The 14,558-nt window shown below is 37.3% G+C and overlaps 1 protein-coding gene across 2 annotated transcripts; it reads left to right on the top strand.

Annotated features, from left to right (window-relative positions):
- The first annotated feature begins 1,030 nt into the window (after window positions 1-1,030).
- On the top strand, window positions 1,031-13,328 carry LOC104108758 (ubiquitin carboxyl-terminal hydrolase 14-like). 2 transcript variants are annotated; one of them, XM_009617876.4, is made up of 20 exons: window positions 1,031-1,372; window positions 2,072-2,246; window positions 2,471-2,583; window positions 2,680-3,016; window positions 3,914-4,008; window positions 6,521-6,654; window positions 6,760-6,816; window positions 6,949-7,026; window positions 7,759-7,813; window positions 7,890-7,922; window positions 8,440-8,520; window positions 8,930-9,128; window positions 9,259-9,316; window positions 9,387-9,509; window positions 9,809-9,897; window positions 9,992-10,081; window positions 11,449-11,619; window positions 11,709-11,827; window positions 11,909-12,035; window positions 12,866-13,328. In XM_009617876.4, the coding sequence occupies exons 1-20, from the start codon at window positions 1,277-1,279 to the stop codon at window positions 13,042-13,044; spliced, it is 2,409 nt and encodes an 802-aa protein (XP_009616171.1). In that variant the 5' UTR covers window positions 1,031-1,276; the 3' UTR covers window positions 13,045-13,328. The 2 variants fall into 2 exon arrangements, with proteins under 2 accessions (XP_009616171.1, XP_009616172.1); XM_009617877.4 differs by lacking the exon at window positions 7,890-7,922.
- Window positions 13,329-14,558: the final 1,230 nt, after the last annotated feature.

The following is a 14,558-nucleotide window of genomic DNA, read 5'->3' as shown; positions in this document are numbered from 1 at the left end:
TAAGTGTCGATGTCGACCATTCGTCACTACTTCTTCTAGGTTAGGCTAGATACTTACTGGGTACGCGTTGATTTATGTACTCATGCTGCACTTCTGCACTAAATATGCAGGATCTGACACGTTCATTTGGTGATCATCTTGGCCCGTAGGCGCATCTGTTGAGGAGACTTTATGTGAGCTGCATTCCAGGCTACGCATCGCAGTCTACCGAGTCTCCATCGTACTATTTATTTTATCCTGTCTTATTTATATTCTGGACAGATGTTGTATTATTATTGTACTCCTTAGAAAAATGCTCATGCACTTGTGATACTGTGTTTTGGGGTTATGCTAGATGATGTTTAGAGTTTTGTATATTATTATCGCCTTTTATTTCTTTTATAAATTACAAATGTTGTACGTTCCCGTGATTTAGAAGTTTAAATCTCCATTTTCTTATTAAAATTTGTGATTTCGAAAGTAATAAAATAGGTAATCAAATTAGTAAATTACCGTTGGCTTGCATGACGGCGACATTAGGCGTCATCACGACCTATAATAGATTTTGGATCGTGACATCCGTCTCCTATTTTTTTCAAATAATCATTTCCTACAAATTGGCTCTAATCTCCATTAATTTTGGCCATAACATTATAGTGTCCCGGCCTCGACCGAGCTACAACAAATGTATTATCTACTAGCATATTTAGCCTTGATGAAATTGTTCCATAATGAGTCCTTCATGAGCCACCATCACCAAGAATTATAATGAAATGGTAAAGATTCCTTTACCCTTAAATACATATCTTGAATTCGAATAATTAAGTCTCCTTTGATAGGATGCCCTAATTACATACATACTTTTATTAATTAGATGATAATAAATTCTATCAAGCAAATAATTTGTAAGTTACATAAAAATATCAAAATTTTATGTTGTTAAATTATTTAAATATAGCTAAGGAAAAAAAAAAAAGAATTTTAGGAAAGAAAGGAGAAAAATGAACTGATGTTCGAGGCCCGCGGGATATTAACCCTTCTCTAATTCTGGCGTGAAAACGGGGACAAAAGCTTAGTAGGTCTTTGGAGACACCTAACCAGTGCATAACAATAAAGCCCAAAAACTCCATAGTCCCTAGCCTGGTTTCTTCATCTGGGAGAAAGGCGGTTGCTGAACATTTGAGCAAAGAATCCATATAAGACACATTCTTCGTTTTTCTTGTTGTTGTAATATTCATTCATCTCTTCTTACCCTTGCCCTCGCTGATTGTAACAGAAGAATCTAAAAAAGAACCCTATGGAGGTTCTTCGATCGAACCTTGGCCGGGTTCGGATTCCAGAGCCAACAACTCGTATCTACAAGCACGAGTGCTGCATTTCTTTCGATACTCCGGTAATATCCTTAATTCCAATCTTCAAGTACCATCTCGCTCTATTTTTACTTCATATCGTTTGCTTAATTGCTGGAAGTTGTTACGATTGTAATTATTGGCCTTGTGCCATTTTTAATAAGGTCAGTGCATGTTAGTCCCGTAGGGTTAACGAGTTTCTTCTAGGGTTTATGGTTCACTCCGATTTGGTTAGAAGCCTGCAGTTGTGATTAGTACTTCGAGTCAGTGGCAGAGCCAGGAATTTAATGCAAGGGGATTCCAAATTAAAGTTTGAACTTGTGAACTAAAGCAATTTTTGAACTCCTTTGCAACTACACTTAGTTTATATGTAAACAAAAGAAATTCATTTTTGCCTATTTATGCAGTATAATTTTCTGACGAGGGGATTCAGCTGAAGCCCCTGGCTCTACATAGCTCTGCTACTGCCGGGAGTAATTTGATTTCCTAAAGCGGCTATGAAGTTGTAGAACAGGGTCAAAATAGAGCGGAATAGATATAGCCATTCCCAGCTAGTTTAGGATTGGCGCATAGTAGTAGTTGTTTGTAGCCTCTATGAAATGCCATATTGGTGCTTACTTTTATTAGTTTGATCTTTTACATCCGTATTCGATAATGCTCAGTTAGGAAATATATCTTCACTTATGAAGCAGTTTCTATTTATTTAGTTACAGTAGTAATGTTTCATTGCTGTTTTTTTCCAGAAATCCGAGGGTGGGCTGTTTGTTGATATGAATGCTTTTCTTGCATTTGGAAAGGATTATGTTGGTTGGAACTATGAGAAGACTGGGAACCCAGTTTATTTGCATATAAAGCAGACAAAGAAGACAGAAGATGCCGAAGATAGACCTTCCAAAAAACCCACTCTCTTGGCTATAGGTATTTAAACTGTTAAACATTTCACATGTAGTATAGCTTGAATGCACTTTAGCGTACAACTATCCAAGTCTTCAAATCTAGGGCAAAATAGAAAAAGAAGAATAAAGAACTGTATAAGTTCCCATTTTCTGATTTTTATCAGAGAGTTTAGCCTACCACAACTAATTTAGGATTGAAGCATAGTTGATTGATTGATTGACTTGGCTTATGCATTTTCCTTCTAGGTATCGACGGAGGGTTTGATAATAGTGAACCCCAGTACGAAGAAGCGTATGAAATAGTTATATTGCCTGATTATGTTACTCTTCCTTTCCCATCAGTGGAATTGCCTGAAAAGGTACATATTTCTTTTTATATCTTTCCACAGTTTTCCTTTTGTTTGCAGTAAAATGAACACATCTATATATTGCTTACATTCATCCCAAACTTGCAGGTAAGATTGGCAGTTGATGCTGTTTTACTTGCTGAAGGTGCTGAGAGAAAAGAGCAACTGGCGTCCTGGACTGCTGATAAGAAGCTTGTCAGTAAATATGCCACGGATCTGCTACAGCTTGACAATGGAGTTGTTGTTCCACCAGTGGGCTGGAAATGTGCCAAGTGTGATAAAACTGAAAATCTTTGGCTGAATCTAACTGATGGAACTATCCTATGTGGTAGAAAAAATTGGGATGGAACTGGTGGTAATGACCATGCTGTTAACCATTACAGAGAAACTGGTTACCCACTTGCTGTAAAGCTTGGGACAATAACTGCTGATTTGGAGGGGGCAGGTAATGCCATCTTATAAGTTGTGTATCCTCATGATCAGAGCTGTTTATGGAATTGCTGCGTGGCTCTTTTTTCAGTTTTGGTTGACTGGACCTGCTGCTTAGCTCTTCTTTTTGTTTTGGCTGACTTGATTTGTTGCTTAACTCTTCTTTTTGTTTTGGTTGACTGGAGTTTCTGGGTAGCTGTTCTTTTTGTTTTGGTTGATCTTGAGAACGACATCAATTCTATCTGGCTTCTTTTTGTACTTGGGTGTTCCCAGTTCAACTATAAGCACCACAATTATTTTAACTGCAGATCTGCTTGGTTTATGATTTGTGGAATGTAACTTATGGTTGTTTGGGCAACAAAGCTAGTCTTTTTTTTTTTCTTTCTTTCTTGAAGTCGTGATTCAAAGAGAACTTTCCAAGACTTAAATTGCTCTCCCAGTATGACAATGCCTGTGTATAGTCATATCTTTCTAGTAAGCCTATAGTCAAATGAAAGCATTAGTTATTGGGTTTGAACTGAACAGCTTGCTGAACTGTTTAAATTTCATCATTCTGGATGTTATTTGGTTTTGATTTTATTTTAGTGACTTCAGTTTTGGTGTAAGGTGGAGGTTCGCAGAATATGTGCAATTACTAACCACCCCCGCCCCTCAAAAACAAAACAGAAAAAGGAAAGAAAGAAAGAGCTAATGAACAAGCTACTTTCTTATGGTGGAATTGGTATTAAGTGTTCTGTACATGGTCTTTAGACGTGCTATGCAGGAGTTAAGATCTGGTAATGGAATATGGCCCTGTAACTAGACTTTACTAGACTGGTTGCTACATTGATGCTATTGCCTTGTCTGTAACATGCTGAAGTGCCTTTTTGTCTTTCATTGATTACTAATTGGTTGCAAACTTTTGGCAGCTCAGATGTTTTCTCCTATCCAGAGGATGAAAGCGTTGTTGATCCACTTTTAGCTCAACATCTGGCACATTTTGGTATTGACTTCTCATCCTTGCAAAAGGTTAGCAGCTGTATAGATGAACATTGTGTATTTTTACTCTTGCAAGAAGTATGAATGATGTGCATGGCTAAAATCTAACAAAATGTTACGTGTTCGGTTATTGATTCAGCTATATTTCTTATGCAAAATGATGGCTAGGCATAAGGGAGGAAGGACATGTGACTGAACAAAGTAATTGTCTTTTGAAAGAGTAGAACTTGAAGCTTTTAAAGATCTTAATGGCATGTGGGGTGTTTGATCATTACTCAATTTTAATATTGTACAGAAATATAATCTATTCGAAATCAGTTCCTGAAAACAAAAAAACTTAGGGTCTCAATGAGTTTGATATCCAGAAATTGTCAGGTCACAGTTGGAGAGGAAAAATTTTCAAGGTAACAACAACAACAACATACCCAGTATAATCCCACATAGTGGGTCTGGGGAGGGTAGTGTGTACGCAGACCTTACCCCTACCTTGTGGAGATAGAGAGGCGGTTTCCAATAGACCCCCGGCTCAGGAAAGCATAAGCACCGCATTAATGAAAAGAAAAATAGGAAGGAACAACACCGAGAAGCCATGTAAAAGCAACATAAATAACAAGAAGATAGTAAGATGACCGAAATGCAAGAAACGACAGGTAGTCATAGAAACCTACTACCAACAGAAAGCGAGAGTACGTACTAATACTACCGATATTAACAATCTAGCCTACCTAACCTACTACTCTAATTCTCAACCTCCACACCTTCCTATTAAGGATCATGCCCTCGGTCAGCTATAGCTGCGCCATGTCTTGCCTAATCACCTCTCCTCAATTCTTCTTCGGCCTACCTCTACCTCTCCTTAGGCCCTCCAATGTCAACCCTTCACACCTTTTTACCGATGCGTTTGTACTTCTCCTCACATGTCCAAACCATCTAAGCCTCGCTTGCCGCATCTTGTCCTCAATAGGGTCACACCCACCTTGTCTTGAATAACTTCATTTCTAATCCTATCTAACTTGGTGTGCCCGCACATTCATCTCAACATTCTCATCTTTGCTACCTTCATCTTCTGGACATGGGAGCTCTTGATTGCCCAACACTTAGTCCCATACAATGTAGTTGGTCTGACCACCGCTCTATAAAACATACCTTTAAGTTTTGGTAGCACCTTCAAGGTAGGGGACATTTTTAATATTGGGTCATATTCTTTTACAGGGAAGGGATATGTTAGGGATATCTAAGAAAAATGTTAAGAATGTGTTGTCACATGCAATAGATATGCATGGGTTAACTAATGCTCGAGGGACGCAGAAGAGTACAAGAAGCCTTTGCATAGGTGAAAATGGGGGAGTGGAGGGCTCTTTTTGGTAGGCGAGGGAACTTAAAAGGAGGTTCTCTATGTATATGTTGAAAGGTATGGTTTTAAAATGACGTTAGTGTGAGATTTGAGGGTTAACATAAAAGGTTTCTGGAAGAAGCTGAGTCATGTCTGAAATTGAATCTTTGTTTTCAAGTAGTTCTACCACAGTGACACTATTATATCCTGAGTATATGTCAGTTTCAGGTCTTTGTGGCTAAGAAAGGGAGACAAGGAGTTTAAATCCTTTTGACAAATTTGTATCCAATTGAGAAATTATGCTTTCTAATTTTGAGGACTATGAGATTGGAACTTAGAATGAGGAAAAATAGACTCATGTGCAACAAGTGTGATACTCCCCCCGTCCCAATTTATGTGACGATGTTAGGATTTCGTGAGTCTAAAGAATTATACTTTGACCGTAATTCTTTTATATACCTTTTAAATATTTTGAATTATTAATTGTTGTGACTTGTAATACTTTTTACGTAGTTTCCGAATATGTGAATTTTATTTCGAAAAAACTTGAAGATTTTATGTCCAAATGCACGGTCAAAATTAAGAAGTTTGAATCTTGAAAAGCGGAAAGTGTCACATAAATTGGGACAGACGGAGTGTTTCTGTGGGTGTTTATCAACCTGTAGATATGTGACAATACATTTGACATATTCAAAAAAGCTGTATGACAATACGTTTGGTGTCCACACTTCGTGGATGGATAGTTTTTAGTGATTAATAAATGGAATCATCCAGCATTATAGTATGTTAGAGAAGTGAGAAAAGATGTATACGGATATGACAGGTCAATAGACTAAAGATTGGGAAATGTTCCATAATAATGGGCCTTAGAGTTAGCTCAATTCTATTATTCTTTCAGCTGGAGTTGCTCATTTGCAGCCCTATTTTGAGCACGATGCCAACTAAGAAAATGATATTCTTGCCTATATGATTACTTCTCTAACCTATGACATCTTACTTTGATTTCTTTCCATTATTTGGAGTCATATTCTGTAAGTACAACTAGAAATTATCCATTAACTGGTTACATACTTTGTGATCATTTTCATTTGAGGCGATTGAGCAATCACTTGTTAATTATTACCTGCATAAAGCTGATACTAATAAGTTACTAATCCTGTCATTACATCTCTTCCTATTATTACGACTAATTCTTTTTGTTTTTCCCAGACTGAAATGACGACTGCCGAGAGAGAGCTAGACCAAAATATTAATTTTGATTGGAACCGGATTCAAGAAACGGGTGAGGATGTTGAACCACTTTTTGGACCTGGTTACACTGGATTAGTCAATCTTGGTAACAGGTGCGGCTAGCCTTAGTAGTGCTGCTTGGCCAACGTTGCATGTCTTATATTCATTTTAAGAAAGAAATGTATGAAACTGTCTGGTCTCATATATCTTTCTTGCAGTTGCTACTTGGCTGCTACAATGCAGGTTGTGTTCTCGATGCGTTCCTTTTGTTTAAAGTAAGATAAATGTTACTCGTGGCAAATGTCTTTGATGTTCATTTATTGAAGGAAAATGTCATTTATGTTAAAGTGGTTTTGGGATTTCCTTCTTTCCTACATCTTCCCATCTGATGCCATATCTTCTATCAGATACTATTCAGATCAAAGTCTGAAAGCAGCTTTCAGTATGGCTCCTGCTGATCCAACTGTAGATCTTAACATGCAGCTGTGAGTAGCTTGGATCTATTCGTTTTTCCAGTTTACCATTACCATTACGTTTCAACTAGCTATTGCATTTGTTGTGCACTCTACTGCTCTACAAAAATCTGCACAGCAAAGCATGTCTTGTTTGATACTGAGTTCTACTTATGTTTCTCATTGTTACAGGATGGTAGTCACTGCACACACTTTATGCATTTTCAAACTGAATTGCTCTTTTGGCACTCCTAATTAAGAATTTTGAGAAGATATTCATATTCTGCAAAGCATATTTGCTTGAATTGTTGATACCAATGAGACATTGTTACGGGCAAGTCTAATGAACAAGGAGTAATATGAAAAATGAATTTATGTAAAGATTAGCACCAACATTGCATTCCTTCATGTGTGACGGAGGGAGTTTTTCTTTCTTTTCGGGGTCTTTTCGTGGGGAGAGGGGTATCCAGCAGGGTTTGTTCAGACCCTGTAACTGCAAATTAGGCTGTACTATGACGATGACTAGAGTTCTGCAGTTAGCTGAATTTTCTGGTCGCATAAACACTGATTCCTAATTGAGGATTCATATTGCTTACCCAATAAATTCGGAATTGAGGTGTAGTAGTAGTATAAATACTGATCCCTGTAACAGAGCCTTTTCCATGCTTCGATTTGCATATTTGGTAAGATTTTTTTCGTGAAAGCTGTTGTTATGAATTTGTTGTGTGCTCTTAACTTGTTGATAGCTGACCTGTATTCTGGCAGAACGAAACTGGCTCATGGCTTGCTTTCTGGTAAATATTCGGCTCCTGTTCTGGAGGTATGTGTGTGAGCATTTTATTCCTTTTTGTATTGTCTTTTTCTTAGTAGCTAATAGTTAATCCATGGTGATTCAGAAGGATGATACCACAAGTGCTGATAGCTCACCGGTAAAATCTCATATGAACTTGTTATATTTTATGATTGCATTTACATGGTTGACTCTTAGAGTAGTCCATAGTATTTATTTTGCTAATATTATGATAGAAATTTGCTGCCGATGCAGCAATAAGATGTATTTTTTCTTGAAGATTGATGACAATGCCTTAAAATGAATGTTGGCTGCAAACCTTTGTCCAGAACTTGTGATATCTGGTTCATTGACCAACTTTTTTTAGTAAATTTCCCAAAATAGTTTTTAAAGCTTCCAATTTTTCATTTGTTATGCATTAACAAATCATGCTCATTACTTAGGGGTAGTGCACTTGAATTGTCACATTTGTATCTTTGTTGTTATAAGTATGGGATTTCAGGTGTGAGGCATTTTTTAGATACCTCTTATATATTGTTCATAACATTAACTCATGAGTTTTTTCTTTCATCTTTTCTCTTTTCACCATATCATTTCACCCGTATCTATATCTTCCCTCTCTTATTAATCATTTGTTTGCTCTCTTCACTTATTAGAAACAGGAGGGTATCCGTCCCAGAATGTTCAAGTCAGTAATAGCTGCTAGTCACCCTGAATTTTCAACTATGAGACAACAGGTACACCAGCATTCTTGGGAACTTCTACAACCAGAAGATTGTTTTTGATTATTAGGTTAAAGCATGATAATACCTCAGCACTAAAAGAAGTCCAGCAATCTCTCGGTATTGCGTCACGCTGAAAAATTCCATTTGAGCTCTTTCCAGCCAGCTGATAAAATATGTGGCTTGTTTGATGCTTTCATCGGCCCTTGTGGTTTTCTTACCATTTTGTCTTGCAACCAAGGTGGTCAGAACTGTTGTGTATGCTCATATTTGGCTTCATGGTTCCTTCCCTTCATTTCCGTTGAGACCTAGTCGGTTTTGTCTTTTTGTTTTGCAATTCTATTCATTCTGGTTTGTTGCCATTACCATCGCTATCAGTGCCTATCACTATTCTTATGGTTTACTAATAGCAACTTATATCTAGGATGCCTTAGAGTTCTTCCTGCATTTTATTGATCAAGTTGAACGGATGAACTCTGGGAAACCTGATTTTGATCCGTCAAGGAGCTTCAAGTTTGGTATTGAAGAACGCCTCCAATGCCCCTCAGGCAAAGTTGCTTACAACAGGAGGAATGACTATATTCTCTCTCTTAATATCCCTTTGGAAAAGGCCATCAATAAAAGTGAGTTTTCTATCTTGTTTATTGCTCTCTCTTCCTGTTCATAGTTTACATTTGTTTGTTAGAAATTCCTGAAGAGCTTGATATCCATTACTGGCTCTATGCTTATATTTCATTTGGTGTGAAATTCCAGAAGAGCTAGCAGAATTCCAAAATTTGAAGAGTAAGAAAGCTGCAGAAGGAAAAGAACTGTGAGTCTTGACTAGTTGATCCATGCTTGCCTTTCATATAATACTTCTGCTAAATGTGTGGTTTCTGCAGGTCTGCTGACGAAATTGTCCGCCCGAGGGTGTCATTGAAGGATTGCTTAGATTGTTTTTCAGCTCCTGAGGAGGTCCATGAGTTTTACAGCACAGCTTTAAAGGCTAGGACAACAGCTATAAAGTACACTTGCTATTATCCCCTTAAAAGTTGTTTCTCCAATTTTCCTCTCCCTCTGCTTGCGGCTGCTCAGATGTAGTTTAGCTTGACTTCTTTTGTTGTTTTAGTAGCACTTGGTTAATATGTTGTGAGTGCCTAATATCTTTTTTTATTTTCTTCGTCACAACATGCACAGTTTCCTCTAGAAATTATAGGTGCCTTGTAAGAAATTAATGCCCAGTGACTGGCACCTTTATCTATTTATTTGAGCATCCTACCTGATGATTCTACTTTTTATCCTTTTTAACTTTTTTTATAAATAGAACTGCAGGTTTGACTTCTTTTCCAGATTATCTGGTTTTGCATATGCGAAAATTTGTTATGGAGGAAGGCTGGGTGCCAAAGAAGCTTGGTATGTCATTGTTTCTTTAGTAGAATAATTCTAACGAGCCCATTGTTTGATCTTGTTAAATTGCTAATGTTTTTTTTGGTGATGGACTTTTTAGATGTCTACATAGATGTCCCTGAAACCATTGACATAAGTGGCATGCGAAGTAATGGTATTCAACCAGGAGAAGAGCTATTACCTGACAGTGGTTTGTATCTCCTTGTTTTTTACTAATCTCTTAGTGATCTTGGAAAAATGTCTTTCATTTATGCCCAATAATCCTTTGTGACTTGGAATAATATGAGCATGTCTATCTTGTTGTCTCATAGGACTTTTTTTTCTGCCTTGCCTCCCTTTTGTAGCTTGGCAAGTTCTTTCAAGAATTTTTTGCACTTCAATCCTCTCACTTATTAAAGAGATAAATCTTCAAAAGTGTGGGAATCTGCAGTGCATCGCTCGTATACTTTAATGATGAGGTCTTTGCTTTCTGTGAGAGGAAGTGTGACAAAGACCTTTGGAAGTAAAAGTAATTGCATTACCGATCAAAAAACAAAGTAATTGCTTGCGATCTTTCTCGTCAAAAATATTGGTAGTCTTTAGGGCGTGGAACGATGCAAAACTTTTGGGTGGCATACAACCCCCCCCCCCCCCCCTTTTTTTTATAAGACAAGGGTGGTGTCTGGGATCAGTCTCATTCATTTTGAGTGTTTTATTCTCTAAGTTTTTAATTCTATTCTTTTATCTGCATTCAGCCATCATTTCTATTTGCACATTGCTAAGTCATCCTTGACCTAGTAAGGAAGCATAATTTTCTTGCTCCTTTAGCTTGCAATGTTTTCTCTGGATCAATTGGTGGATTGCTTGTTCAGTTGATGTGTCTGTTGAGATACCAAAGAACATTGCTTAGCTCTATTTAGTTCGTTCCATGGTCCCTGTAGGCTGTAACATGATTTGGGTATCTCTATTGATTGAGCATGCTGAAATGATGAATCTGATGTCCATGTATTTTAAATGTGTTTTATTATGTCTTATTTCAATTTTTTTCCATAAAGTTTTTGCTGAACTGTTTTTTAAGCAGTAAACCTCAGTTGCTCAATTATTGGTAGTGTTATGTTCTAGTGGTCTGATAGTGTTATTTTATTGCGTGCTAGTTATTTTATACGGGTGGGAGTAGCAACAGAAGATAGCTACCTATGTATAGAGAGAAGCTAATATTGAACTGACAGTACATACCTCAGATATCTATATTTCATGAAATAGAATTCGGGTCACCATTTACTCTAATTCCTGCTCTAGATAATTAGTTGCTTCTAGTAGGCCATTGATTTTTGGTGTTTCTCATTTTTCCAGCTTGTGATTGTTTCAATTCCTGGGAGATTTTCAAGATGGGGGATGCCGGGATGGTTATGTTAACAGCTTTTTAGTGCATCTCTTTTGTATATGATCATCACATAATTGTCTTTAGAAGTTTTTGGCTGTGATAACTGCTTGCATGTCAATTCTATGGCTGGCTTCTCTCATGTGTTTATAAGTTCTAAATTGCTCATTATTTTTCATTACTGGTCCATAAACCAGATGCTGGGGATGGTGAGCAATCAACAAAGCTTCTGGCTAACGAGGATATTGTTGCACAACTTGTTTCAATGGGATTTAATCTTCTCCATTGTCAGAAGGCTGCAATTAATACCTCCAATAGTGGAGTAGAGGCAGCAATGAATTGGTTACTTGAGCACATGAATGATTCAGGTGTCTTTTGATATTTCCTTTGAGCAGAAGTTCATCAAGTCTTTGCAATTATTAGAAGCATGATATGTTGATGTGTAATTTCTTCCCAGATATTGATGCTCCTATATCGCAAAACGTGCAAAATCCTGATATCGATCAATCAAAAATTGATACGCTGCTTTCCTTTGGTTTTGAGGAGAAACTTGCTTGTAGGGCTCTGAAGGCATCGGTAAATTTCTCATTTCCACGGGTTTTTTGAGCTTTCTCCTTGTTATTCACTGCCTATGACATGGTTCATGTTTGTTCATAGGGTGGTGATGTTGAAAGAGCTACTGAATGGATTTTTAGCAATCCTAGTGCTTCTGCTGCATCAGACATGGATGCTGCAACTAGTGGTGGAGCTGCAGTTGATCCCTTGCTGCCTGATGGAGGAGGAAGTTAGTTCCCTATCTCGGTTCTACTTGTTGATTTACAGCTTTCTTGCTTTTACTTGGATCTGATATATTCTTAACAAATGCACGAGACACGGAACATTAGCCCGTTTATTAAGTGGTGTAGTAGGTGAAGAGCCTCTTAGTTTATTGAACAAGACAATTTTTAGCTATAAAATTCCTGCTTAATCTGGTCTTGGATTTTCTATAAGGGAATATGCTAGTTCTACTGCTTAAAACTTTTCCACTTAGCTTCCAATTACTGAATTACCTGGGTTTAATCATCTTGGTCATGGTTTCTTTTTCTTCATTTGGTAGCTCTCCCCTTCCTCCCCCTTCACAGGGGCAACAATGATTTCTCACTTTTCACCCCTTCGTGTCACGAACCCTCAGCTACTGGGTGGAGGGAATGTTGCTCTTCTGCTAAAGCTCCACCCCTTGGTTTCTCACTTTGTGGTGGTCTGAGAATTGTCAGAATAGCTGCTATATGCTTTTCTTGATCTAAACATTTATTTTCTTATTTGGAGACACGGGTTTCTTTCACTAAATTATATTGCTATCAAGGGCTGCAAATTAGATTTCACAACACAGTCAATTTATTTATGTGCCCTGTTTCTTTGGTTTTGCAATGTCGATAAATGACTACTTTCAAATTCTCTTTAGGATGATAGAAGTACCTAATCTCTTTCAAAAGGTTCTTACGCATAAATCCCATAGCATTGCATTCTGTATTTCGTCCAATACAAAATCACTATCCTTGATGGTGACATTTAGGTTTACTTTTAGATTATTTTATGCCGCTTGGCCTGACCAAGTTTATTTTGGATAATAAACAGGATACAGGCTCCTTGGATTCGTGAGCCACATTGGCACATCTACACAGTGTGGTCATTATGTTGCTCATATTCACAAAGATGGCAGGTGGGTGATTTTCAATGATGAAAAAGTTGGGGTCTCGAAAAATCCCCCGCTGGACATGGGATACCTCTACTTTTTTGAAAGACTTGAGAGTTGAACAATGGACACCCGAGAGCTATATAAAATGCCGGGATACGCATGCAGGACCAAGCAACTTCTGGAATCATAGCTTGCTATTGTCATATGTTATGCAGGTTGAATACATACGACAAGTGTCTCATAACATACTTCACATGCCTAAATCTTAGGCAAATTCAAATCTCAAGTAGAAGAGTGTAAACTTCTTCAGGAGCTGGATTTGCATGGATACATCTTCCATATATGTAGGGATCGTTTTGTTCTACTGGTTCTTATAGATTCATCTTTTTGCTTCCTCCGTTACTTTTCTGTTTTCTCTCTCTGATGCTTTTTCTGTTGTTTTGTTTTGGTTTGGTTTTATTTTTAAATGGTGGTAGTTGATTGTTCAGCAGGCACATTTTGGGGATACGTGAGGTGTCTAATAGATAACATAAAGTCAGAAACCAGCCTTATGAGGTGTTTAATAGATAACAGAAACAGCTTCAGCTTTAGTTTAGGTGTCCAAATGAAAAAATATGGCTAACTTTAGGGGCTGTCTATGTATATGGTTTATATTATTCAATTTACCGACCACTTTTCCTTCAATTTATTTTTCTTTTGGTCAAGTTGTAAGGTAACAGAGTATTTGTAATGTTTGCAAAAATCAATTGGTAGAAACTGGGACATTCCAACATATACTAGTAGAGAGTAAGTACCACCATATTTTTGACTGACATCTCCACCTTAACATCTAGACCATGTTTAGGAACCAATAGCCCTTCAAATGCAAATGCAGAATTACAAACTGCCATTTTGTATTTTTAGTTTGTCAACTATAAGACGTGAAATGGCTTTTCCAGCTAAAAGCAATGCAGTTCTCAGAACTCAAAAGATACTTACAAATAGAAGCAGGGAGTGGGTATAGAAAGAAGTGCCGGTGAATTTTTGTTGGTTATTCGCCTTATTGGTAATTGGTAAGTAATCATACAAAACCAACCGCAAAACTTCTCTTGCTTCTTTGTAAAAAGAACAGCTTGGAAGTTACCATTTGAGGAGACAAACAAGAGATTTAGTAAAACAAAACTCAGAAATATTTACTGTCTAAATATGCTGTAAAAAGAGACATTTTTGTGAAATTGTAGAATAATGCTCGTATTGGATTTTTGAAGTACGGATCTACTAACTGTATAATCTCTGTGTTTTAGGTTCTGCAACACTTGATACTTATTTTTCGTTTGGGATTGAATCTAGCTTTAAAAACAGTTTTTTAATGGCTTGTGCAGTTGTTATGATTGAATAAGGAAACTTAAAAAAAAAGGAGTGGGTTTCCATTTAGCAGCAGTACAGAGCGTCTAGTACAATTGAAGGATAGTTGCAAATGGATTGTAGAGTCAAGTACAATCTTAGTATAGTTAAAATTGGAAAGTACAATAGATTCAAATCCAAATGTACTACTCCGAACGAAAATTCCCAACTCGTAAGTCGTAACGTACTTCAACTACTAAATTAATAGGCCGGACTAAGATAAAAAGGAAGTGAAAGGGCTGGACACAA

This window comes from Nicotiana tomentosiformis, chromosome 7, assembly GCF_000390325.3.
Source record: "Nicotiana tomentosiformis chromosome 7, ASM39032v3, whole genome shotgun sequence".
Classification (NCBI taxonomy): Eukaryota; Viridiplantae; Streptophyta; class Magnoliopsida; order Solanales; family Solanaceae; genus Nicotiana; species Nicotiana tomentosiformis.
Note: the sequence above shows the minus strand (reverse complement) of the source record. Positions and strands in the feature narration are given on the sequence as shown.